At 40.6% G+C, this 27,903-nt stretch overlaps 1 protein-coding gene across 1 annotated transcript in view; it reads left to right on the top strand.

Annotated features, from left to right (window-relative positions):
- KIF26A (kinesin family member 26A) overlaps positions 1 to 27,642 on the top strand; it is a 100,998-nt gene extending 73,356 nt beyond the window's left edge. Inside the window, exons 6-15 of the mRNA XM_075753437.1 lie at positions 10,901 to 11,110; positions 13,106 to 13,199; positions 13,674 to 13,936; positions 14,186 to 14,369; positions 14,668 to 14,827; positions 16,540 to 16,702; positions 17,263 to 20,656; positions 24,504 to 24,694; positions 25,567 to 25,717; positions 26,167 to 27,642. Coding sequence (XP_075609552.1) covers positions 10,901 to 11,110; positions 13,106 to 13,199; positions 13,674 to 13,936; positions 14,186 to 14,369; positions 14,668 to 14,827; positions 16,540 to 16,702; positions 17,263 to 20,656; positions 24,504 to 24,694; positions 25,567 to 25,717; positions 26,167 to 26,342 — 4,986 coding nt within the window. The 3' untranslated portion in view covers positions 26,343 to 27,642. The remainder of the gene's footprint in view (positions 1 to 10,900; positions 11,111 to 13,105; positions 13,200 to 13,673; positions 13,937 to 14,185; positions 14,370 to 14,667; positions 14,828 to 16,539; positions 16,703 to 17,262; positions 20,657 to 24,503; positions 24,695 to 25,566; positions 25,718 to 26,166) is intronic.
- Positions 27,643 to 27,903: the final 261 nt, after the last annotated feature.

The raw sequence follows: 27,903 nt of genomic DNA, 5'->3' as shown, positions 1-27,903 counted from the left end.
GTGAGAATGAAAAATAGAGTAACAAACTGGAAACCCATGAAGTGTCTGAGATACTTCAATGGGAGCAATGTGTTGCTTCAGTTTTATGAAAAGCTGAAGAGGTGAATATGTCAACTATGCAGAAATACCATTTATTATAAGTGAGTAAGGCCTGAATACTACAATGACTAATTATTATCTGTAGTGATACACTCTAGGTAGTGCCATTTCTTTTGTAAAGCTGCTGACACCTTAGAGCAAAGTACACGTTGCAACATTTACAATGACTAACATGATTGGCTTTCTGTATTTCCCTGTGATGGTAATTGTTAACATTTTTTCCCCCCCACTGATGCTCAAGGTTGTCTTTTAGCTAGCATTCAATACATTATAAGAGATGCAGGAACAGAATGTGGAAAATGTGATCCCACTTTGGGGCCAAAAAGGAAAAAAGGGCTCCAGAGGGAATCTGGAAGTATAGTGTCATAAGGCTGATTTTTCAGACCAAAACAGTATAATTGTTTATTATTAAACAATAATAAAGATAGAAATTAGCAGGCAGGGATTAATGTGATATAGTAGAGATCAGTTGATGAAGCTTTTACAGGTGGAACACATATGTCAGTGTTCTGTGGAAGAGTCAGCAAGCAATTGAATAGGGTTGGTCTAGTTGATAGAGTGTATTTGGATTTTGAAAAAGCTTTTGACAAGTGCCCTGACCTAGGTTTCTTAAAAAAAGCCCTAAGCTGTCATGTATTCTCTAGTGGTTTAATAACTGGCAGGAAACGAGGGCAGATTTCACACTGGAGCAAAGTTAGCAGTGGTGTCATATGGAGGTCCATGCTGTTCAGTGTCTTCCTAAATGGTTTGGATGAGGTGGTTAAGCTGTGTATTCAAAATGGCCAAAGCTAAAATTGACTGTGCAGACTTGGAAAAAGATGTCATGACACTGAAGTTACTGAGTGTATAAAGAGGCAGATGAACTTTCATATTGATTAATGCAAGGTAATGTACATAAGAAAAGGAGGTCTAACTATGCATTCACAAACGAGAAGCCGTAAGGAAATCAGGCATGACCGTAACCCGTTTTATGAGCCGTCATGGAAGCTACAGCATTAGGTTTGTTCTCATGAGTCTGAGCTTCTGAAGAAATGCTTTATTGACTGTTCAGGAGGCAAGAAGATTAAACATCTTTAGTTTTAGGGAGTCTCTAACAGTATGTGATATAAATACATGTTCTTCTTCAGGCTCATAATGCTTAAATAACAGTCACTCAATGATATTTTTTTTCTTTACTGGCCTTCTTCCTTGAGGTAGTATCTTTAAAGAAGTTTAATAGAGGATGGTTACAACTGAAGAAATGTACATATTTCCCCTCCTCCCCCATGTATTTATCTCTAAATTACCTTCTCAGTGGGGAGCTATTGCTGTGTCTGAGCGAGGGAAAGGCTGGATCCCAAGACCCCAGCATGCAGAAGCAGCAGCAGTGTGTGTTTTGCTGCTGGTACAGGCCTGGCCCCAGTAAGCCTAAACCTTTGGAAAAAACACCTCACCAAACAAATTAACACCCATACCTGGAATTTTAACTTCCTTATTCGATGTGCACTTTAAAAGGTCCCTTTCCATGACTATTCGCTTGTCCTGCCAAAGAAATTCCTTTTGGCCAAAGCACCGATTCAGTGGAGAACTTCCCCATGCATTAAGTCCTTTTCATTGGTTTCCAAGTTAAACACATGAATAAGAATTATTCTGAATTGGGGTAAGGGACAGTGGAATCTAAGGAGCTGATTGAATTGAGCATAGGCAGCATTGGGACTATCTTGGGTGTTTCTGTGGCGACTAGAATTGGAATTAGTCAGTCTGGCTCACAGGTCCTGTCACTGATTGTGGAAACGTGTCTTGAACTTGTGAGTTCAATGGACATTTGGGGAAGAGGCTTGAATTCTTGCTTCTTGCTGTATGACTATAGCAAAGGCAGTAACTGTGCATTGTCAGAACTGCTGGAGGAGGCAGGAATGTGAAAAGATTGTGATGGCCAGTTCTTGCACTTGAACTCAGTTATTATTTGAGCCCAAGATCTAAATTTATTCTTAGTCTTGCATCATCATCTCTGTGCATATCAGCATTTCACCACAGCAGAACTGTGTATGTGGCTTTTCATGGTTGAATACATTTGTTAGAGACTTACTACAGCAGAGACCCTATATGTATCTTTTGCAGTTTCTATTTGTAATTTCTCATTGTTTCAAGTACTCTCTTGGAAGGTGGGAAATAAATGTCGTATTAATTTCTTTTACATTTCACAAATACCAATTTTTCCCCTTTATAATAATTTCAGCAGGAGTGTGTGGACTTGTCCTGTGATACAAATCTTTAATTAAGCCTTTTGCTTAATTTTCTTTACTAAGAGTGGAAAATGTTATACACTCTTACATGTGCTTGCAGGGTTTGTCCATATTCAGGAATACCAAGTAGGGTAAAGTTAAAAAAAAGAAAAAAAAAATAATTCAGGATTATAGGTCTATCTGGGACCAATTTTTCATAGAATCAACAATAATCAAAGTCTCATTCACAAAAGAAAATCCCACTACCAATGCAAACTGGATACTGAAAGGAATTTTGCTCACTACTGATAAATGTTATATAGCAAATTTCATACCTTTCTCTTGAATGTGCCAAAAAACATCAGAGTCCAAATCATTTAGCTGAATCCTACTTAAAAGGCAATGATCCAGTACAGTATGATTCTTGTAACTGAATCATTTTTTGTGGTCTCTCTGGGTGTTATTAAATTTAATGTCAGAATAGTAGGAAAGACGTCTGAAAGCCATTTAATATTGTCACTGGAAAGAAGTTAGATTATGCTCAATTTCTGACATTAATGTGCTACTTAAGATAATTTATCATATTGTGGTATTAAAAAAAGACATCCTTTTTACAGTAGCTGCTGTGTAGCATTCTAATTTGCTATTTTTCTTTAGCATGGTAGGAAGCCTTTTTCATGCAAAATGTTTTTTTCTGGGGTTCTATTCAGCTCATTCTTTATAATACTGCATCACTTACAACAGCAACCTTAAGTGCTTGTCTCTTCCAAGGATCCTGTCAATTTTTTATGTTAGAATGACAGAATCCTCTTATGTGAGACAACTGAAGTGGAGCATTTAAAGAGAATCTGAATTGTCAGACATGTTTCTTGGACAGGTATATACATACTGGTCTCCATTTGTGTGTGTTAGACATTTACTTTCATTTATGCTTTACCAAGCCATAGCTAAGGTACTGCTAATATGATTTACTGATCATGCAGGGTTTTCTTAAGTGTGCTGTATGTCCCATTCACTGGTTCTTATGATGGTTTGATGACAGATAACAAATAGGTACTTAATTTTGTCGTCTTTATCGCTGCTTGTTTCCTAATGACTAGAGTGTTATTTCTGGTATAAATCATGTATCATACTAAGTACTCTTCTGTCCATGTATGTAGTCTTGTATCATCCAAGGCACATACATCCCTGCTGAAATGCTTTGAACTGTTTAAGCAAAAATGTGGCAAAATTAGATAAAACCACACAATTTCTTCTACTTCGTTTTCACCTTTAAAAATGAAATAGTTTTCTTCATGTCTCCTGGGACTAGAGAATCAATTCTTCTTTAATGGAGTACAATACAGAAGTGATTTCTTTTTCTTTTTCTTTTTCTTTTTCTTTTTCTTTTTCTTTTTCTTTTTCTTTTTCTTTTTCTTTTTCTTTTTCTTTTTCTTTTTCTTTTTCTTTTTCTTTTTCTTTTTCTTTTTCTTTTTCTTTTTCTTTTTCTTTTTCTTTTTCTTTTTCTTTTTCTTTTTCTTTTTCTTTTTCTTTTTCTTTTTCTTTTTCTTTTTCTTTTTCTTTTTCTTTCTCCCAGGGGAGCTAGATGGTCTATGCTAGCATGGCAATTTTGCATATAAATTTGCCATCCATTGGTAGTGGCAGTATATGAAAGGCTTGTAAGAACTACCCACAGTAAACCAATTTAGCAAGGGTTATATATCTGTCAGTTACAATTAAATCCATGAAAAATATTGGCTCTGAACTAGGACTTTTGTAATTTGGTTTATACTGTAGTTGAAAAATAAGTGATTTCATTGGAAAATGGTCTTTATTCAACTAAATGTGAATTCCTTGTAATTTCTTGCTGAGAAATCTTAATTCAGAATGGTGGATATTGAAACATAGTTAGTTAATTAACCTGCTGTTATACGCCATTTTGTGAACATTGGACAAAATTAACTTCCTGGCTGCACGATGCCTGTCAAGGATGTGTGTTTCCAGGGAATATTTAGTGTCCATTCAAATTTGATATAATGACATTTATTGCTAAAGACCAAATTGCTTGTTCATTTAGGGATTATGATACTGCTGTAATACAGAATATGACCAGCATTTTTAGAATGGATTCCAGTATAGTGCCAGCACTTTCCCAAAATACAGACAGATAAACTCAGAATTTATTTTAGTAAAAAAGGCTTGAGTGCATGTATTTTAAAATTTTACATGCTTTTTAATTCATTCCTTCTATTTTTTCCGTCTCGTTCTGTCTAATTTGAAACTTGACAACTATATAAGCATCACATGCTAACAAAGCATCACTATAAACACATGAACACTGCACATCCATTGATTTCAAAGGAGGAACCATATGTTACAGTTATGACTGTGCTAACATAATTGGCTGGGTCAGGGTCTTAATTTCTTCAGTATTCAAAATGCCATGGAGTCTAGTCATTACTCAGTGAATTAGTGGAGTCCTCTCTGTCTACATGCCTGCCTCAAATTAAACAGCATAGAGTATTTGGCACCCTTCACTCCACTGAAAAATGAATGACCAACACTATATATATCTTTCTGAGAGAGATATATATAGTGGTTTTTTTGTATTCATTGTCTAAAACATGTAGTAGAGGTCTGTGATAGTCTTAGGAACAGAATCCAACTCATCTGATTCTTTAAGTGTGAGACTGTCCTTCCCCTTTGGTCTCAGAGTTGATAGCCCTTCCATCTCTTTTGATTATGGGGTAATAATCAATGCGAACCTGACTGTCTCAGTCTCCTGGCTGTTTCTGTCTAAAATTGTGTAGGACTGTGTCATTCTCTCGGCTACCACTGGCTCTTTTCTCTACAAATTCAGCCTTGGACGTGATTTCTTCTGGGACCATGCATGCCTCGCTGGTCTTGGAGGAGTTTTATGTTCATTGATACATGGCTTTGCCATAGCTTCATTTAATTCAGCATACCCAAAATATATGGGCTGTATTAGACAAAACTGCTAGCTCGCCTCTGGCCATCAGTCTCACATTCATGTCAGAGAGTTGCTTAGAAATTGGGGTTTTCACGGCTTTTCGGTCTGTCTCTTGCTTTTTCCAAACCTGCTTTCTGACAGTGACATATGCTTGATGTTTTGCACTATCTTGACCAGTCCTGCAGCCAGCCCATTATTTTGGTTGCTGTGACTCACCTGTCCTGTTCTTCTCAACTCCAGCTGATTTAGTATGCAGGGGGAAGCCTGGAAATCACGAGTCCACACAAAGGGGCATGTGGGGATGGTACTCCTGGAGCAGGTCACAGCACGGGAACAGTGACTGCCATGTCATCATAGGGCAGAAGATCTCTTCTTGTGACCCTTAGGTGTGAAATGGGGTAAACGGTAGCAACGGAGGAGGAGGGCTGTCAGAGGAGGAAGGGTGGGTACCAGCCAGGATGTATGTCCCTCAGTTTCTGAGATGTTTCATTGTTTAGATCAAAATTGTTCAATTTGCATCTATATTTGACTTTCATAAGGGTCAAAGATGTCAAGGTCTAGAGTTTTGGATCAGGGCTCCCACAAATTACCAGTATTGCAGTGTACTATATGGATCTGTAGTTCTTTAGTAGTCTTATCAGATGTTTCTAAAACTGTATGGGGTTTAGCCCCATAGTCCTCCACATAAGGGACACTTTTTTTCCTCTCTCATTTTTTTTCCGGAAATCTGCCCTTTGACAGTTTGTCTCCCTTAAAATTCTTTATGTGTGCATAAAACTGTGGTATAAAACCACTTGTTTTTATGCTTCGGCATCCATCCACTGGTTTGCCTTTGCAAAGCTGGAGCAAATGAATTCTAGCTTGCAGTTGTTTGCTTTTATAGCTTTTCTTTTCCCTGACTTCCACTGTAGGCTGTCAAACATATAAACTTAAAAAAAAAAAAAAATTCCTTGATTGCTGTGAATCTCTCTTCTATCCTTGCCAGTGACAGTTAAAATTATAGCCGTTATTGTGTGGGATGAGTGGGATTCTGACCTTATGCCACCCATTTCTAGGGCTTTTCCAAATTATGTGCTCATTTATTTATTTGTTAAATTATTTATCTTTTAATGGTAAATTCAGGATGTGTTTGCCATCTTCTTTTCCCAAATACTTTTGATTTTAATGGGATTTCCTTCAGCAATTCTGCTGACCTCCTGGTTCCTGCAGAAACATGAATTTGTAAAGTTCAGCAGCTGAGTGTTAACCCCCAGTGTACAAAACCCACAAAATTAGTGTCAGTTAATTAATGAAATCCTTCAGTGGTTTGCGTGATTTAGGCTGTCTTCAGGCAGAGAAAAATGTTAATAAAGTGCAAGTATTGTGATTTATGTGTTTCTTTTATTTTTATTTGCAGAAATTGAACTCGAGTACAAACATATCCTCTTTTTATATCAACATTCTCATTAAAATGGAGCCTCTATCCAATATTCAATGTCTGTATGAATGTCTATATACAAATCCATGTATCCTTGATAATGATAAACTTCCACTTGTAATTCTTTTTCTTACTCTGCATCTTTCTGTGACATCAAAGAAGAAATACACAAAAAGGGGGGGAAAAAGGAGTTACTAAAAATCCCCAGTTCTAGCAAGCAGGGTCACCCTCATCACAGGAAGGATATGCCATCTTAGCTCTCCTTAAGGAGTCTAAAAGTGGTCAGGGCAGAGATGCCCTGGGCCTGAGATGACTTTTCTGGAATGACCATATTTGTATTGTCTTTCATTTTTTGTGTTCTTCCCCTGGCCCTATTGCCATTCATTTTAGTTCTCTCTCTTCCTTTTTTTTTTTGCCACTCCTGTTCTCATTCTTTCAGACCCATCTTATTCTTCTATTTCTTCATTCATTGTCCTCTAAGTTCCTTACCTTGTGTTTGCTTTGTGAAAGCGTTACAAGCAGCTGGTACTGCTGCAGTTGGAGCTGACCACCAGAAAGCTGGCCATATTGGTGAATAACTGCCCACAGAGGGTGGGTGCGATCCTGAGTGAGCCTGAAATTAATGTCATTGCACTTAATTCTAGTCATTCATTTTCATAAGCAAATAAAAGCATTAGAGTGCAGTGCAGGTATTGCTGCTATGCTCCCCAGTTATGGGCCAAGGTTACTTTAAAATTTGCAGGTTCCCATGGTTTTTTTTGAATCCTCCCCTCACTGCTAGCCCTTGTATCTGGATGATTTCCTGCACTGCGTGTTGCTATCTCTACAGACGAGCGTGCCTTTTGTATGAGAACTAGATAAAGAGACCCAGGAGAAGATGCAGTTAAGTTGATTCTTAAGGCAGGAACCATGCTGGCTCTATAGAATGGTGCTTTTTCTGCAGTACTCATCCCAGAAGAGTACTGGGATGAACTTCAGAGATGAGAATATAAACCTGTCACTTAAGATTGGTCCTGAAACACAGGAGGGCAAGAAGTGTAAGAGGAATAAATAGTACAACACCAAACCTTAAATATATGTACTTAGAAGCGTGTGCATGCACCCAGGATCTGCCTGCACTTAGTTTTGTTGTTGCGAAGGGATATGTTTGAGTAATCTTTGTGCTTGTTGCTACTTTTATGAGCGTTTCCACTTCATTTCTGGGTGAAGTCAGAGTCTGGCTCAGCATCATGAATGAGTTGGTAGGCATCGCTTATAGATAGATTTAGTGGACAGAGAAACTACATTTGAAATCAGCGTGCTTCTATTCTGCAAATCAGCTTTTATACACAAAACACTAAAAGAGGAACTCCCTCGAGCTGCTTTTCTTTTCCCCCTCCCATTTGTCTTGAAAGCTCACTCCCACTGTAAAAATGAATATGACCCTTGAGGCCTGTTAAGTTTGGGATCTGATCCATTATGGGAAGCTATTTTAGTATCTTTCTGCTTCAGAGAGGTAGTTTCAAAAAGCTGAGTTGACACACAAGGTTTTTCTGGGGGTGAAGCCATCTTTGTCTTAGGGGGAGCAATGCTCTGATGGAGGTAACTTGCTGTTTAGGTCAGGAGCAAACCAATTTTCCTCTTATCCAAGCTCTGGTTGCTATAATCTAATAATAGGTGGAAGAGAGAACAAAAAGGACTGTTTAGAGAAGTGCTTTAAAAACAGCATATATTTTAAAATTCATTTTAATCAAGTGACCCTGAAGTGGGCATTTGTATTTATATATATATTTAGGTGTGTGGGTTGTTTTTTTTTTTTTTTTTTTCTCCTCAAGGAGGTTATTTTTCTGAGCACCTTCATAGCATGTCAAGGTTGAGCTAGCAGGCTAATACACAAAGCTGGCTTCATGGAGCTTTTATGGGGAAACAGCCTTGAGTGTGTCACCTCTGATGCACTTTGCTATTGAAGCAGCTGTTTCATTTATTCTAAGGTTCACTTATTTTCTGGGACTGTATTTTCATATTCATATTGCTATGAAAGGGGAAAGAAAAGAAAAGAAAGTGATGAAATTGGGGGACTGCTTGAGTCAATAGGTGGAAGAATTTGCTGCTACCTTTGGTGGAGTCTCCTGCAGTGTTTACTGGAGGGGTCAGTTGTTTCTTAACCTCTTTGTTTGGGAAAAAGTGCTGGGGAAAAGCTTTTATAGCCGCTTTCTGGAAAATATTTTCTGTAAGGATGCTTGAGTAAGTGTGCAGGGATGCCTGTGTGCAGCTTAGCCCCTGTAGAAAGTAGGAGCTGGAAAACGAAACTGTTGAGGACCTAAATGAAATCTTCAAATTGCTCACTCTCCCTAGTTGATAAAGAAAGGGACAGTTCTGCATGGTGCTTATTGCTGCACCCACACATCTGCTGTGGATCATCCTGGCCTGGGCACTACGTTTTGCTGCACCCACTGGGTGCAGGTGTCATCACCTCGTCATCTTGTCTGGTATGAAGGGCAGTCCTAGGTGGTGGCTCAGCCTGCTCTGGTCTCTGTTCGATGCCTGCGTTTCCCATGTTGTGCTGTGCTGAAGTAAGTTTTCAGCTTTGGTTCTTCCTTTGCCATTATTTCTCTGGATACAGGAGTGACAGGGAAGTGCTGACTGCAAAATGCATTTTTTTGTAAAGACACAAAGAATGTGTCAGTGTAGTAAGTGCACACCATTTTAACGAAATAATGTTCTCAGAACATAGTAAATAGGAGTCAAATTGTTCTGACATATTTAAGGTTAAATTTAGCAACAAAAAGTTACCGAAAAGGAGGATCATTCTTCATCAGAGATGGTTGCTTTCCAACCCGGCTTCCCCATGCAACATCCAGCTCAGGGCTAAAGGTGGACCTGACTCAGATCAGCTGGTGATGGCGTGCTCTGTGTTTGGAGAGTTCACCTGGTGATTTGCAGCAGAGGGGTTGCTATCTGTCACTCCCCTTCCACTTCTTTTACAGCACTTGCACCTGATTTGGGTGTTTTGTGGGTCAGTAGTTGCATTGCAGAAGATGAAGCTCCTGATGGGTGCTCTGGAGAGTACGGGTGTAAATTGTTCCAGCTCTGCTGGCTGTGGTGCATTACAGCCATGGAGGCTTTTCACCCAGTGAAACTAGATGGTTAACACTGGTGCTGTGAAAGTTGTCTGGTGGTTGGATAAGGAGATAATACTGTTGTAAAGGTTGTTTTTGAAACACTCTGGCCGAGCATTGCTTTTCTCTTAAGTTTGATCTGCTGGGCAGTGCAGAAATGAAGATCAGCAAAGTGATTCACTGCGCCTGTAATAGTCATTTCCTTCAGTGCAAGGCATATAAAACATGTTGGTTCTGACCTGGGAGCATTTCATAAGGATAAATGGTCATAAGTGGGTGTGAGGCAATATTTCACAGTTTTTCAAAGTAAGAGTATGATTTCCAGGAAGCTTAAAAGCTTCCTGGCTGCAGGTGTGCAGCCTTTGCTGAACTTTAGTGAGACCCAGTCACTTGGCTCCCATCAGCTGCTTTGGAAATCACAGCCAACATGTCTGAGCTCTAAAAACGCTGTCTTAAAATGTCATATGTAGGAAATAGGCGTTTGCAATGCTGCAATAGAAATGTACTTTGTGAGTGGTTTCTTTTCAAGCTTTTTGACCTTTTAATGCTTTTTTTTTTTCTTCCCTTCTTTCCCATTAAATCTACAACTAACCACTGAAGAGCCTAGCAATGACAGCATAAAGGCTTCTGCCTGGGAAGGCTATTAGAGAAGCACCTTTTTATTATACGAACGTGAACCAGGAATTGAAAGTTTCTAGATTTAGTTCAGTTTGAATGCACTACCTGTTTGAGCCTTGTGTTATTTGGACTGATTTTTCAGAGTGGATCAGTTTGTGCTTTCAGTCGCATTAAGTACCTGAAAGACAGGAGACTAGAGTTTCCTTTTCTTTAGGCATGGTATTATACCTACAGTGCATTATACTTGCAGATCAGACACTTATAAATTGAAATTGTAAAACTGGAACAGAGTCAACTGAAGAGACAAAGCGCGCCTTTAAAAGGTAGTTCAGCGAAGACCCCAGGGTGGAAACCAGGCTGGAAAATCTGGCTCTGGTTTTGTCCCACGGTTGTTCTGACACACCTAAATATTACAAATGAATATGTCATGGGATGGGGGAGTGGGTCTGGGAGGAATGCTTTGCATGCGTTTAGCTGGGAACTCAAGTTGTTGCTTTCTTCTGAATTCTTGCAGGTGAAAGTGATGGTAAGGATTTGTCCCTCTCAAGGAGCACATGAAACATCCGAATCCATGTCCTTCCTAAAGGTAGACCCGCGAAAAAAGCAAATCACGTTTTATGATCCAGCAGCCAGTGGGCCTTCCAATGCAGGTCACAGGAGAGGAGTTGTTGCTGTCCCAAAGATGTTTGCCTTTGATGCGGTTTTCCCCCAGGATGCTTCGCAGGTACTGGAGTCATTCGCATAAACCTCCTGAGTCTTCTCATGGCCATTGCATTTGATTGCCTTAAGAGTTCTTTCCGTTCCTGGGGAATTTTATTTGAATGAGTTGCCTTAATGCCTGGAAAAAACATGGTAATTAATAGACAAGTGGGTAAATTCTTACATTTTCAGTTTAGTCGAGATGTAAAATTATGGAGTAATAGCTGAGGAGGTAGATTTGCTGACTAAATTATCTCCCTGCATGTTCTTTTGTTAGAGAAAGACACACAGCCAATTTGAAATTCACTTTTCCATCCAGTTAGGTTTTAACCTGTTTGATGTCACTGAAATAAAGTCCTTCCCCACTGCTTTCAATGGGAAATGAACATGTGCTTAATGTTAAACTAAATGCTGTTGTTAGGAGAAGAGATACAGCTAACCCTGTGGGATTGCTATACTGAAACAGTTAGGGAGCTTTTATATTTTCCTCGCCTTTTCCAGTTTGTTTATACTGTGTTTTTGACTGATTATTTTATCTTGATGGTGGTGCTGATGGCTCATGCCTTTCTCTTGCCCTGCAAAAAGGTGTATTTGTAAAGTAGTAGCCCCAGACCTGAAATCTGATACACAGGTGGGATGGCTGGTATTTGAGAGGATTATGGGCTGCACTATATTTGGTGAGATTTGACACCTGAAATTTCCTTCTGGGAAAAATATTGGATTCAGAAAAAACTCCTAGAACAACTTTAAAAAGAGGAAAAAAATTAAGCAGAGTACAAAGAACTACTTCAGGTTTGAGCTGCCTGAAAAACATTAGGGTTTGATGAAAGAAAATAAACCACAAAACATCCAAGGTGAAAATAGTATATTAATGTTGAGAAAACATGACAAGATCTAGTTTAGAATCACACCCTCAGATCTTCTCCTAGGGTTTTGTTTAACTTTTTTGGGTCTCAAACTAGAGATATGAAAATATCTATTAGGTCCAAGTTCTAGCCAAGCGCTAAAGATGGAGAATAACCTCCCACACAGATCAGTGCCTAAAGCAACGGTAAGCACGCCAGGAAGCTGGTTTTAAGATTCTGCATAAGCTCAAATGGCATCTTTGGGGAGAAATATGCAACAGTGATCTCAATGTTAGTCCAGAACTGGAAGTGGCTTTTTCATACTTGGGTTGCCCGCTCTGCTGCAAGATGACCGGTCACAGCCTGCTTCTCTGCTGGTTTTGGCACTAGTCCTTCAGGTTGTTGACCCCTGGTTTGGGCTAGGCTCTTTCAGGTCCTTGTGGAGGGCCTGTTGGGTGGCCTGTTTGTGGTGGTTTTGGGTGATGTTGGCCAGTGCAGCCACTTCCGTGCAGGCATCATTGCTCGAGGCAAGCTTGCTGCCATGCACCTGCAAACAGAGCCTTATCGTTTCACTGTAGTTACATATTTACACCAACCCTCTCCCCTGCCCCCAGTTGCTGTACTTAATAGATCATCTTATTGTATATTTGAAACCTTCACTGACGTGGATAAACTGGTTTTAGTACACTCAAATATTTTTAACAAGTTCTCTTTATTAATGATGATGTTTCCCCTGGAAGAGGAAAATGTGATACTATGAAATCTTATTCGGAGATCTTAATGCATTTTCTCCAGTATAAATGTCTTTTTAATTCCTGTGAGCACTCTTGAGTAGCTTAATTTCAGTGGAGTTGCTACTATTGCTGAATAGTCTTGGCTAAGCTATTATACCAGCAGGAAGCCTGGTTGGGTAGCATTCAGTTTGCTACATTAGTCATAGAATCAATATTCCAAGAGAATTGGTTTAATAGAATTGAGAACTATTTTAGGCTGTAGTAGCATATTTTATTATTTTTTAAGATAGCATAGTTACTAAAATAATAGGACTGATGCCATAAAAATGGGGAGAATATTGCGCCTCAAAAATATTGAGTCATTCATTTCATTACAGAAGAATAGTACAAACCGTAGCAGTACATGCTCTTTTACTTATTTGTCTCCAATCTTTCTTTCAGGCTGAAGTATGCTCTGGAACAGTAGCAGAAGTAATCCAGTCTGTTGTGAATGGTGCAGATGGTTGCATATTTTGCTTTGGTCATGTCAAGCTTGGTGAGCTCCCAAATTCGTTACCGTTAATTACTATGTCAGCCTGGTAATTACATGCTGTCAGCTCCTGGAACAATAAACCTGGAGTATATGAATAGATTAGAATTTCTTTTTAATTAGCTTTGCAAACTTATCATGGTTTATTTCTACACTGGGATTGTAAGTTTTAATTTGAAAAGGTAAAACGTAACATCAAATTAGCTTATTCAAGAGCAAGTTTATATAGGTGCATTGTGATGAAAATCAAAAGATCAGAGATGTTTTTAATGTTAATTTGCTGTGGGTCTGAGTTACAAAAATTGCAAAACTAATTGAATAAATAGTAATGGATTAATAACTAAATACTTTGCATTTTTGCATCTGTTCTTTCCCATTATCTGTGCAGCACATGGCATTGCATGTTATGTACAGTGGTGATATGAAGAGACACTATCTTGTACAAGAAAGGTGAATTAAGTTCATGTTTGTCTTTTCCAGGAAAATCTTTTACCATGATTGGGAAAGATAACTCCACACAAAGCCTTGGTATCATCCCCTGTGCAATTTCTTGGCTCTTCAAATTAATCAATGAACGTAAAGAAAAAACTGGGACTCGTTTCTCTGTTAGAGTATCTGCTGTGGAGATCAGTGGCAAAGATGAAAACCTTAAGGATTTGTTAGCTGAAGTAGCCACTGGCAGCCTGCAGGATGGCCAGTCTCCTGGGGTTTATCTGAGAGAAGATCCAATATGTGGAACCCAGGTATAATGGATATCACAACATAGATTTTTCTGAGCCTGACTTTCTTCTGCTTTTTATTTCCTTTTATCTGACAACAATTATGACAACTTTTAAGACAGAAAAAAAATTTATTGCTTTTAATTTATAAACCCTTCTCCCATGGTGTACATATTTGTTTCTTTTAGTGCCCTAGAGATTTAGCCAGTTCAGCAAATAATAATTAAAAAAATGCCCCTGTGCTAATTAGTCATTTTCTTGTTTGTATTCAAGCTTCAAAACCAAAGTGAGCTAAGGGCCCCGACAGCAGAGAAAGCCGCCTTTTTCCTTGATGCTGCAATTGCTGCCAGAAGTACCAGCAAACCTGAATGTGAGGAAGAAGATAGGAGGAATTCACATATGCTCTTTACGCTTCACATATACCAGTATCGCATGGAGAAGAGTGGCAAAGGAGGAAGTATGAATGTTCTTACCATATTGTTTATTTTTAAATGACATGGGTTTGGGTTATTTTAAACAATAATTTGCAATAAACTTGAAAGGAAAATATGAAGTGAACTCTCCAGCCAGTCGAGTCACCTTTAACTTCGGTAGCTGTGGCTAATATCTGGTTTCCTTGCTATTAATATTTATTTTGGTCATCATCCCATGCTGTATTCATTATTTTCCTCATTTGAATACATTTTGAGTACCAACTTTGGCTTGAGTCCATGCGAGAACATGATATACAACTGTTTTTCTCCTTTTTGTTTTAGTGTCTGGAGGACGCAGCCGTTTGCATCTCATTGATCTAGGGAGCTGTGAAAAAGTGCTGAGCAAGAGCCGAGATGGAGGAGGCTCTCTGTGTCTGTCTCTCTCTGCCCTGGGCAATGTAATTTTGGCCTTAATAAATGGTGCTAAGCATGTGCCATATAAGTAAGTGAATTATTGCCTGCATTATCTTAAATTTGTGGCTGGTATTAGCAATGAATTGCATCAACAATTTACTCTTTACCTAAGATGAAGTTAAAGGAAGTTCTGTCAGAGTGGAGTCTGTCTTCTTTTAAGGTCACTTCTATGTTACAGATACGTATATCTATTCTGATACCTGTCTATACATATATATACTTATACAACACTTTTTAAATGTCACATAGTAACATGAAATTCTCAATTACATGGCCAAAATTATATGCATATTGGTATATACTTAAGTTGGGTGAAATGTTGGGGAGGGTTTGATTGTTGAAAAAAACAGGGGAAAATGGGCAAAATGTTTTCTTTCCTTCTAGCTCCTCTTTGTTTCCTGGGGTTGGAATTTAGACCGTCTCAGGCAGCTGGACATTAGTGAATGATTTAATCAAAATTTCATAGAATTTTCTGTCCTTTTTCCAAATTTTAAAAACTGTATTGAAATTTCAGAAAATACTGGAGAGTTTGTCAAGTATGGTCATCAAAGGTTGTTATTTCTGTATGCCTTTTTGAATGATACATCATTTCAACTAAAAAAAAGATGACCACCATAGTGCACATTTGCTTAGCAGAAGCAAACATTTAGGTGTGCTCCTTTGTGGAGTGTACTTGACAATAATATTATGTCAAACACACCTGTGGGGAGCCCAGCTTAAAGACAACAGCCACATTGTAAAAACCCTCACCAGAACTTGGCCTTCAGTCCTTAAATTTAATTGCTGCTTGTCTTCATGCGTTATAACTTTGTGCTGTTGTTATCAATCATGTCACTTCACGTATTTATCTAGTGCTACATCTCAAACAGGTGTTCTTTCTTTCTTTATTAGGCAGAAGGATAATTGCCTCAGGCTAGTTCCTAGGTTTTTGGATGGAGTAGAGGATGGATGGGTTAGAATAGGGAAGGGCAGATCCTCAACTTTGTCACCTGCCATGGTTTAGAGAGCAGACATGATGGTAGTTCCCACATGTTGGGCCAGCTTAGGGGGGATAGACAGCAGCCTCCTGGGAGTCCTGGGGAAAGATGTCTTGGAGACTAGTGGAGGGCAAAATGTCACCTGTTGTGTCAGCTTTGCTGTCCATGATGGAAGACTCATATTACCAGGAAAGTCTTCAGAGAGAAGTTCTAGTTCCCATTTGCTGTGTCAGAGCAGATTACAGCAGGCAGAATGGAAACTAGATTAGTTGGGGTGGCACTGATAGTATGTTTCTGATATCTAACATTGTTATATTTGTTAAGAGATTTCTTACCATTTCTGTTGACTTATTTTTTTCTTATTATCAAAATTGTTTGCATAGAGCTCACACAGCTTAGCTATCCAAGTACTAAGTCTGCTTAGCTGAAAATACAGCACTCATGAGCGCTTTGGATAATATTAGCTAAGCCTGAGATGACTAAACTGGTTATCAATCAATTGTTTTACAGTTGCCTAAGTAACAACATGACTTACCATACTGCAAATACACAGGCAGATAAATAATTAGAATATTGATATCTTTGTATGTGTACATTTAGACATGTTTTAAGTGTGGTCAAATAATAGGTGCATATTTCTTATCTACATGTACCATGCATGCATATATCCTATGAGAGTGAAAGCACAGCTTGTAGTGTAAAAATCTGCAAAAAAAGATTGTGATTTCTTTAAACCACCTTGGTGTTCTCATTTGTTACATAGGGACAACAAGTTGACAATGTTGTTGAGGGAATCACTTGGGAACATCAACTGCAGAACTACTATGATTGCGCATATTTCTGACTCCCCAGCCAATTATGCAGAAACTCTCACCACCATTCAGCTTGCATCGCGAATCCACCGAATGAGAAAGAAGAAATCCAAGGTTGGTTCACAAACAAGCAAAAATTAATTCATTTGAAAATGAGTTTTCCTAACCTCTCGGTGGGGGAACATGGGATTTCTTGGTGGTAAGAAGTAATACAAAATGCATAAAAGCTCAGGAGAGGAACTGACAAATGATTTGGCACTGAGCCATCATCCTGCCCTCAATCTTTAATCCTGAAATTCCCTTCTTTTTGTTCCAAACACATACTCTTTCCTTGCTGATATGTAGAACTATCTCAAAAGCTCCTATTTGTATTAATTACAAACCAATAAGGAAGGAACAGAAAACTTTTAAGGACAAAGCCAATGCATAATATTTAATGGAAATTATCTGAAAAGATGTGATTGTTATATTACTCTTAATACAGTAAAATCTATGTAGCATGACCTTGTTATTTTAATTCACACTCTAACATTTTTCCACTGGATGTAGTTGTGATAGTATACACAATGCAGAGAGTATACAGCAAACCTGACATTTTAAATAAATTATATGTACATATATATATTTATATATCAATTAATATTAATAAATTTTCCCTTTTTGATCATTTGCAGTATGCATCCAGCTCGTCTGGAGGAGAGAGTTCATGTGAAGAAGGACATGTCCGAAGACCACCCCATTTGCGACCATTCCACCCACGAACTGTTGCCCTTGACCCTGACCTTCCTGTCCTGAGTATATCTAGTGATCCTGATTATTCCTCCAGCAGTGAACAGTCTTGTGATACTGTCATCTATGTTGGTCCCAATGGTGCAGCTTTGTCTGACAGGGAATTGACAGATAATGAAGGTCCTCCGGAGTTTGTTCCCATAATCCCATCCCTAAACAAGAAAAGAAATAAAGACAATTCTGCTATTGGTAGGAGTTCTGACAAGGACCATTTTAAATGCAACACTTTTGCTGAACTGCAAGAAAGGTTAGAGTGCATTGATGGAAGTGAGGAACCTATCAAATTTGCTTGTGGAGAAATCTCTGTTGTGTCCAATTGTAGTCCAGTCCCTGGAGGTACAGAAAATGCACAGTCTAAGCTGATAAAGGAAAAAATATCTTCTCCTTCTGGAGGATTTAAGAAACCAGTTCCACAAGAAACTGCATCTCCCAAAAAAGGACATAACCTTCCTTTCCAGGCTGTTGCACCAAGGGGTGGCAGTGGCAATTGTCCTGAAAAGAGCACACCTCACTTGAAAACAGAGCTTTCGAAGCCGCAGAGCAGAGCCGACAACAAAATAATAGACTCAGTACTGGAAGGAGAAAGAGAGACAATCACCGATTCCCTGCAGTCCTCAGCGTGTAGCCCTTCAAGGAATCTGGAGCAGAATAAGGCCACAGCTGAATGTGTCATTAAGGAAAAATCCTTATATGTGAAGAGACCCTTGCCAAGCCCAGCACCTCCACCTCCACAGCAGAAAGAGCAGGTGCCGAGCTCCAAAGCTGAGAATTTGGAGCTGGACAATAGCAATGCAGTTCGGACTCCTCCTGTGGGAATGAGCAAGCAGATGGGAAACAAACCTGAGAAAAACCCTGTAGGAAGCACATTCCTGGTTGGCAGCAACACCCAGAATCAGTCAGGTGCGATAGAGGTACATAGCTTCAGGTCAGCATTCAGAGGGAAATGTTTTGATCGGGATATACTAACCACCACAGTGACTTTGCAGCAGCCTGTTGAGCTGAATGGAGAGGATGAGCTTGTTTTCACTGTGGTGGAAGAACTATCCATTAGCGGCATTATGGATAATGGAAGACCGTCCAGCATCATTAGCTTTAACAGCGACTGCTCCCTTCAGGCCCTTGCATCAGGTTCAAGGCCAGTCAGTATTATCAGCAGCATAAATGATGAGTTTGATGCTTATACCTCACAGGAGACTTCTGCTGGTGCTACTGGTGTAAATATTGATATTGTTGTGCCCTTTGCTAAGGATCCCTTTACCAGCAGCAGACGTTCCTCCATCAGTTCGTGGCTTAGTGAAGTCAGCATCTGTACAATCGAAAGTGATGGAGCCCAGTCTAGTGACAGTTTCATCGCACAGTCATCTTACAGCTGTAATAAGTCTGAGGAACCCTTCAACTTGGATTCATCCCATTTATCCGTTCCCCTGAAAAGCGCTCTGAACGACAGTGGATTTTGCTTCTCTGAACTGGAGAGTGAGAGCTTGAGTTCCAGCAAGCTGTCCTCAGGCATCAGCAAAAGCCCTCAAACCTCTGAAACTACCAAAGCAGCTCAGATTAAAAGTGCTTTTTGTGTCACTGATCAGCCCGTGAAAATAAAATTTAGTAATTCTCGCGATACGCCTGTGATAGAAACAATACATTCTAGTCTTCCTAGGAAAACAAAAACTACCTCGTCTCCAATCCACAATAATACTGTCCTCAGCTATAAAGAGCTGCAAAATCCACATGGTATGTTTGAAGATCCATGGCTGTTGCGCACTGATTATCAGTTGGAAGCAAAACCTACAGAATCACTGCTGTCTCCCAAATCTCATGCATTTGGTGCTGAGAAGCAGCCAGGAAAAGCTGCCCAGTATTTTGGTGCAGCATCCAGGCCAACAAAGTCACAGACTATGCTCGCCTGTTCACAGAGGGTTGTGGATGGTTGCGAAATGGCCTGCAAATCCTCCAGCGGAGCTGCAAAGAAGTCAGAAGTTGCGATGAAGATGCCACAGCTGAGGAGAGGAGCCACCACGTTGGGAGTGATGCCAGTGTCACACGCTAACGGTACTTTGTCAGAGGCTGTGACCCGAGGGAATTCGGATGCTCTCTTGGCCACTGGCAGCTTGAAATCATCACTGGGAAAGAAGAGTGCACCACAGAAGTCAACCATGTTGCCCAGGCCAGGTGGGCCAACACCACCAACGCCTCCTGTACGCAAATCGAGCCTGGAGCAGAAACCTGTCGGCCTGGGTAATGGTGGGGGAAAAGCCTCTGGCCTGGACTTTGCCAGAGCTGCCACGCCAAAGGCTGAAGATGAAGCAGATTTGCGGTTGAAAGCTGGGTCTTACTTCAGTGAAAGCGCCAGCAGTAAAATGAACCTGAAGGGCGACCACTCTTTGCCCAAGATGACGTCAAGCTTAAAGGCAAAGGCATCAAAGAGCGAAGCCGTGCACCGTTATGGGAGCCACATGTCCCTGGAGAGGTGCGACAGCCTGACGTCAGTCGGATCCAAAGCAAGCATGGCGAGGGAGAACGGGAGTGCCAGCAACAGCCGGGCAGGGCGCTCCGTCCCCAGGCTGGGGGTCCCCCCTGTCACCTCTGGTGTAGGTTTACCACCGTCCTTCACTGCTTCTGTGCCTGGTAAAAACAGCCAGGCAAAACCCACAGCTAACCAGAAGGTGCAAGCGAATGGGAATAAAACCCGGGGCCTCTCTGCCAGCGGGTCAAAGTCTCTCAGTTCCTCTGTGAAGTCCCTGGCACAGCCCGCAGGTAAGGGCTCTGGCGTGGCCCCCGGCGGGAAGGCAGCACCCCGCTCCATGCAGCCCGTTGGCAGCAAGCCTGGCCGAGGGACTATCATGGGGACCAAGCAGGCCATGAGAGCAGCCAACAGCCGCGTGAATGAGCTGGTGTCGGGCAGCTCTGCCAAGGTGGGCCACTTCCGAGGCTCCACTGACTCCGACAGTGGCAATGACAGCGGCATTAACCTAAGCGATGAGAAGTCGCAAATCCCAGTGCTGCCGTCTCCATACAGTAAGATAACGGCACCCCGGCGGCCTCAGCGGTACAGCAGCGGGCATGGCAGTGACAACAGCAGCGTCCTAAGCGGGGAGCTGCCACCAGCCATGGGGAGGACGGCTCTGTTTTACCACAGCGGGGGCAGCAGCGGCTATGAGAGCATGATTCGGGACAGCGAGGCCACTGGCAGTGCCTCCTCGGCACATGACTCCATGAGCGAAAGCGGAATGTCATCACCGGGCCGGATGAGGAGCCTCAAGTCCCCCAAGAAACGATCAACAGGTAAGGAATGAAGCGGAAGGCGGCCAGGCATCGACCAGTGCACTGCTGTGTCCCTGAGGGGGTTTTCATGGCACCTCTGAGGGAATGAGAGAGGAGGTTTTGGGGAAATGCAAAGCTGGGGGGGTTTGGACTGCCTGCATGCGGTTGCGTGTGCACTCGTATCACTGTGACAGCAGCTACTTGTCATTTATTTCACTTCAAAGCTGCAGGTGTGACACAGGTGCTGTGGTGGAGAGGGCAGGAGAGGTGCTGGGCGCCCCGGGGCGCCGGCAGCCTCCCTGCGAGGGAGGAGGCAGCAGATGGCTGCTGGCAGACAGGGGGACGTTCCTTCCTCCCACAGCAGGGCTGGCAGCAAGAGCGGCCCAAAATAGAAGGGTGTTACAGGTGGATTGGGAAGAGTGAGGGTGCCGGGTGGGCACTGATGAGTTTTAGTGAGTGTCGAGGAAGACTGGTAAGAGAAGGGCAACGAGGAGAGGAGGAACTCTGCTGTCAGGTGTCTGTGAGGGAATTTCAGTGAGATGGGCCGGGACTGTAGTTTGGAAATGAGAATAGGCCTGGAGGGGAGAAGAGCGTTTGTGAATTAATGAGGATTGCTGAATGTGTGTTAGATTACCCAAAGGTAAGGCTTCGGGGCAGAGCAGTAGAGTGCGTCTGTAAGACGCATCAACTCTTACGTTAATGCTACCAGCTAATTGCAAAATTACTGTATTGCACTGTAATAGTGTTTTTATAAAGAAATTTTAGAGTGTGCATGTGGATGCTGTAAGCAATAGGAAACCGACTGGGGAGTGGCTCAGAAGAGGCAGTTCCAGCCCACTCACTGTGCTGAGGCAGACATGTCTGACTACGCCACGCAAAGGTGGGCGTATGAGAGCCGCGTCCCCTTTCCTGCTCTCCAGTGCCTTTCTTATTGCTTTCACAGGTGGTGGTCATGTAAGTGCCGCTAGTTGTAGCCAGCTTCAAAATCAGACTCGTATGACTGCTGTTACAGTATTCATTTTTAGTGATCTAGGTTGAAGTCCTGTAGCATCGTAAAGAATCGGTGGCAATTGGTGCCATGTAGCTAATGACCAGCGGCCTCATTCAGCAACCTAAGCGTACTGACTGTTGGAAATATAGCAGGAAATAATATCAGCAATGCGCCGAATCTGAGCTTTTGGTTGGAAAGTGGTAATTATTGCAATCCCTGTAGACACCCATGATGCTCGATTCTGGCAGTACAACGAAATGAGTTAAACTGATGTAGATCTCATGATGCTTTCTGGTCAAAGCAACTGAGTTGCTTCAGCAGGTGATAAATCATTTTGGAAACTTAGTGCAACATTTGCTGCAGTTCTCTTTCCATAGCTTATCAACCTCTTAAACCTTTCCTACAAATCAATATTAACAGCTGTATAAGTTGCACACATATTGAGAAGGCATTACCCACTGATGGATTTGTATTTGGTTTTGCCCCAGGAAATGCTTATAAGGTCTTTAAAAATGACAAACTATTTCTTTTTCCTATTGAAATTGCTCTATATCAGTAAATTATGTATTATTTTTTGGAGTGCTGTAGACTTCGAGACAATAATGTGTTTTATACATGAAATGAGGTTTCCTAGGAAGATCATGAAATATTTCTCACAAGAAGTGTTTGGTGCAGACCCATTATTGGCCTAAAATTTATTGTAATCATTGCAAAGTGTTAGAGATTCTTGGAGTAATTTATGTTGCACCAAACTGTGTTGGAGTCATGCAGTCTCTGGATTTAAGGACCGATCCTACTCCCATATATGTCACTGGAAACCTTGTCCCCTTATCCTTTAACTTCATCTTTGGAGAAATGACATTGACCCTGGCTGGTGCAGTGGAAGGATATGAAGTTTACTTAGTATATGTGTTTGACTGCATATGTTTGGTGCCCTCTTCAGAGGGATCCTGCTGTCACCAAAGTGGTTGCAGGATCAGTTACAGCAGGTGATTTCAGCAGGCAGGACTATAGTGGTGATTCAGGCTAAATGATTTGGGGTTGTGAGAATGATGAACAGGTGTTGGAGAAGTAGAATGAAGTCTTCCCCTTTCCAAAACATTCCCATTGTGATTGTTCTTGTTACTTAGAAATTAGCAAGGACGCAAGTAAGAATTACGGATGTTTTTCTTAAGAATATATACAGCAGGTAACTCTTCAGGCATCCATGGAGGTGTGTCACTTTGGGGGTACCTGCTAGGATTTTGTCTCCATTTCATGTTGAAGTTCATGACAGGGCTTACCTGACAGACTTAACTTGCACTTAACTCTCCTATAGAGATCTCAGCCTGGAAATTATTTTGGCAGCAGTGTCCTCTGAGCAGCGCTGTCTCATCTGTTTGATGTACTCCCTTTTGTAAGAAGACCATAAGAAATAAGACCTCTTACCTCTGAGTTGTTTTTTGATAAGAGGAGGAAATTAGGCACTACATTTATTGTCACCAGTCACCCAAAAGCTACTTAGACTTACTGCTACCATGTGATACTTCAGCTGTTTTCTGGTGGCCTTCAGGGACGGGGAATGGTGGTTGCAGTCAGTTCATCACATGTTGTCTCTGCTGCTCCTTCCTCCTCAGGGGGAGGACTCCTCACACTCTTCCCTTGCTCCATTTTGGGGTCCCTCCCACGGGAGACAATCCTCCACCAACTTCTCCAACGCGAGTCCTTCCCACGGGCTGCAGTTCTTCATGATCTGCTCCAGCGTGGGTCTCTTCCACGGGGTGCAGTCCTTCAGGCCCAGACTGCTCCAGTGTGGGTCCCCCATGGGGTCACAAGCCCTGCCAGCAAACCTGCTCCAGTGTGGGCTCCTCTCTCCATGGGTCCACAGGTCCTGCCAGGAGCCTGCTCCAGCACGGGCTTCCCGTGGGGTCACAGCCTCCTTTGGGTACATCCATCTACTCCAGCGTCAGGTCCTCCATGGGCTGCAGGTGGATATCTGCTCGACCATCATCCTCCATGGGCTGGAGGGGGACAGCCTGCCTCACCATGGTCTTCACAGGCTGCAGGGGAGTCTCTGCTCTGGTGCCTGGAGCACCTCCTCCCATCCTTCTTCACTGACCTTGGTGTCTGCAGAGTTGTTCGTCTCGCATCTTCTCACTCCTGTATCTGGCTGCAATTGCTCTTGGTGGTTTATTTTTTCCCCCTTCTTAAATACATTATCTCCGAGGTGCTACCACTGTTGCTGATGGGCTTGGCCTTGGCCAGTGATGGGTCTGTCTTGGAGGCGGCTGGCATTGGCTCTGTTGAACATGGGGGAAACTTCTAGAGCTTCTCACAGAAGCCACCCCTGTAGCCCCCCACCCCGCTACCAAAACCTGGCCACGCAAACCCAGTACACACCTTAAAGCATTGGTAGTAGTTCTGGAGGGAATTGTTTGGTCTTTGCAAAAAGATAATACACTGAGAGGGATCTTATATAGCCTTGCTTGGCTTTAACTGGAGGAGCAGATTTCCAGACTCACCTGCCATTATCAGTATTGGTTTGAAATTATTCACTATCTCATTGACATTGCAAGATTATGAATACCATTGTAGCCCACCAAAGAAAAATTAGTCCAGGCAAAATATTTTTGTAAGGAGAGAATAAAGAACTGATGCTCAGGCATCTGCTTCGGGGAGGAACTGCTGCTACTGCTATCCATGAACCAAGTGGAACATACCTTGTCAAAGCAGTAACTCATTAGCAGCCTGAGGGTATTTTACTAACAGGAAAAGATCAAGAAAAGCATTTCTTCCTAAGTATCCTGAGAACCTAGTTCGTTCTTTAATTTACTGGAGTATGTTCTGCAGTCTGTTAGTTTCTTAGAGTCTGAGGAACACTTGTCTCTTGTATTTTAGGTCTCCAGCGTCGTAGACTGATTCCTGCTCCATTGCCAGATGCTGCCTCCCTAGGAAGAAAACCCAGTGTTACTGGCCAATGGGTTGATCTACCACCTTTGCCAGGCACTTTAAAAGAGCCATTTGAAATCAAAGTTTATGAGATTGATGATGTGGAACGATTACAGCGACACAGACAAGAGGAAACTGAGGTCAGCACATAATTTACAACAACTGTAGACAACTTAAATTACAGTATACAGGCAGAATCCTTGCTTGAATGCTGGAATGGTGTTCAGGAAATTGATTGCAATTAAAGCACTATAATTATTAATTTTACAATTCATATGTTGGGGTACCCTTAACACAGAAAATGAAAATGATTACTGTCTAAAATTAATTGTGTCTAACATGACTGATAGTGTAAATGGAAGTTACCAATGAATACATTATGAGAAGACTTTATAATCTTAGACTGGCTGATGAAACATTACAGCCTCCCTCAACTATAGGGTCATTAACTCTTTATGTAAATGACAGGATTCTATTAAATCAGGGATACACTGAGTTTAATTTACTTGTAATTGGAAAATACTTCAGCTAATTCTATTTTGGAGACCACAATTCTATATTCTTCTGATGCCTTTTTCCCATTTTTTTCATAATAGCCTTTCCAGGATGTTGAGAAGGTAGGAATGCTTTTAAGAAAATAAGAATTCATATGTTTTAGGATTAAATAGAACTCTTACATTATTATTATTAGCCTGTGTTTATCATTTGTGCTGCTGGAAAAAAAAAATCCTCTACAAACAGTAGTAATTTCAGAATATATTATAGATTTTTGCTAATTCAGAGAAGTGCAACAAACGCTTGAGTGATGTAGCATGCTGTTCCTCTAGATTAGAATTCATTAATGTAAACTTCAAATAAAAACTAATAAAAAACCCCACCAACCCCACAACCAAACAAAACAACCCACCTGCTAACTCTTACAACTAATGAGCTGGGAGCAATTTGTGTCAAACTGTTGGAGGTCAGCTCATAGCAGGAAAATTCATGAAACGGTCTTTCTGTGTCTAAAAAGGGTCTGATGTATTTCCATACCAAGCTGAAGATACTAGAAAGGCGCCAGCAGCGAATCAGAGAAGTAAAGGCAAAGCATGAATTTTTGAAGGAAGAGTTGGAAGAGACAAAGTGCAGGCTGATGATGGATCCAAATAAGTGGAAGGAAGACTGTAAGTATTTTGCAAAACCACAAGTATGATCAGCATGTAACAAATTTTCAGCATGTGAGCAGTCCCACTGAAAAAGTTAAGTACTTGCTAAGATATTTTGCTGACTTGATCCCTAAAATACGTTGTGACTCCATTAGTATTTCTGTGGTACGGGATTTGTTTGGTGCTGAGTAGTACTGGAAATGAACAAAAAAACCCGCTCCAAACCAACCAGAAGAGAACATCAAAACAATGTAGAGACTCGTGATGATGTTTGTTAATATTAAATACTTGTATAACCTTTGATTATCCTTCTTTCTAACGAAGGAAAAAATGTTTTGGATCTGAAAAAAGTGAAAAAAAATTCTTCGTTAAAGAGAAATAAAATTGTACTCTACATTATTGGCTCCTTTGTGATAGAATAATGTTTTGCTATGAGCTGTTTCTCTTACTCATTTTTTGTCTGACAGTTGAAGTGGATCCTGATCTTGATAAGGAATCACAGGAGTACCTGGAGGCACTGGAACAAGTGACAGAGGAACTGGAGCAGTGTGTTAATCTGTGCAAGTCACATATCATGATAGTGACGTGTTTTGATATTGGAATAACAGATGCACAGGATGGGGTAAGGGAAGTGGAGGTTTGAAGAGAGGTTTTTCAAGGGACTGAAGGAAGTGAAGCTGGATCATATGACATGAAGAAAAGAGATTAAGTAGCTGGGAAGTGAAGGAGGAAAGGTGAAGACTAAAAAGCAACAGTGAATGTTGTAAGAGAAAGAAACAGCTGAGGGATGGGAATGTTCATAAATCATTTGGTGCCTCAACGTGACCTGAACTGTACAAAGATAAAAGTAGGATCAAGTATTGCTTCTACCAGAAGGAAGCGAAGAAATTTAGTAAAAACCAAGATGTTAATTAACAAACAAACATACATACAATGGAAGTGCCTTTAAAGTTCATTTGATTTTCATTTTTGTATTTGGTGCTAGAATTAAAGCCAGCAAACCTAAGCAGACCACAAAATGTATTCCTACAAAATATTTTATACTGTATAGTGTATTTATGACTATATGTAAAAAAACAAACAACATTGTAGCAAAAGCAATAAGTAAATTATGTTTTCATACCTGAACTTGCCTTCTTGTTTCATGGAAAAGCTGTTTTATGTAGCAGAATTAAAATTGTATTATAATTGTTTTCTTGGTTAGGGTTCAAGATATTTTTATGAACATTTATCTATTGAAAAGGTGTATTATGGCATTTTGAGATAATTGTTTTACCTTCAGGTTTTGTATTATTACTTTTTCAGATCAAAATAAATGTTTGTTTTCCATTTTATATATACATATATAGATATATATTAACTGCTTACCTACTTCCTTGGTTACTAACCTCACTTATCACAGACCTGGTCTTTTTGGAGTCGTAAACTTAATGTGAGGAAGTCTACAAAGGGCACTGTGGTTTGTTTTGGTTTTCTTTTTTCCTCTCTGACTGCAGGAATTGAGAATTATGTTTATTACCAAAACCATAAAACAAACAAAAAAAAAAAGGAACAAAAAGTTTTTGTAAATGTTAAGTTAGGTCCATATTTTTATATAGTTTTGACTATAAATATAGCATTTGCATTTTGAACTTTTAAGACAAATAGTATATCTTTTTACAGTTTTTCTAAGGAAGGCAAACCCTCAGGATCAAGTTTATACATGCTGCATGAGATTTGTGCTTTTTTGAAGGAGGCCACTTAAGTGTGGAAACTATTGATAAATTGTTGCCAAACAAATACTTTTGAAAAGGTTTAATAGTGTATGTAATACCACATTTCATAACGAATCATATTTTCTAATCATCTTCCTTTTTATGGTTTTTTCAAATCCTTTGTACAAATATGTATTATAACAGCTTGCTTCAGTTTTTATCTGTGAATAAAAGATACATCTATTGTTACGATTGCTTCTTGCTATTGTACATGATTTTAATGTTCAGAAGAGAGAGGATGGCCTGTGGTACACTGTATTAAATGTCATATTATCTCTTTGCCCAAGAGAGATAACTGCAAGTAGAGTTTTGACATTAGTCATCGTAAACCAATTGGGAAAGAGAGACAAAACACTAAAGGGTAAAATAAATAGCGATGATAATACTTATATTCTCTTAGCACTTCATAGTTTACAGAACAAAGACCTACTTGTTTTCCCTGATGAGACA

The sequence above is a fragment of the Balearica regulorum genome, chromosome 5, assembly GCF_011004875.1.
Source record: "Balearica regulorum gibbericeps isolate bBalReg1 chromosome 5, bBalReg1.pri, whole genome shotgun sequence".
Classification (NCBI taxonomy): domain Eukaryota; kingdom Metazoa; phylum Chordata; class Aves; order Gruiformes; family Gruidae; genus Balearica; species Balearica regulorum.
Note: the sequence above shows the minus strand (reverse complement) of the source record. Positions and strands in the feature narration are given on the sequence as shown.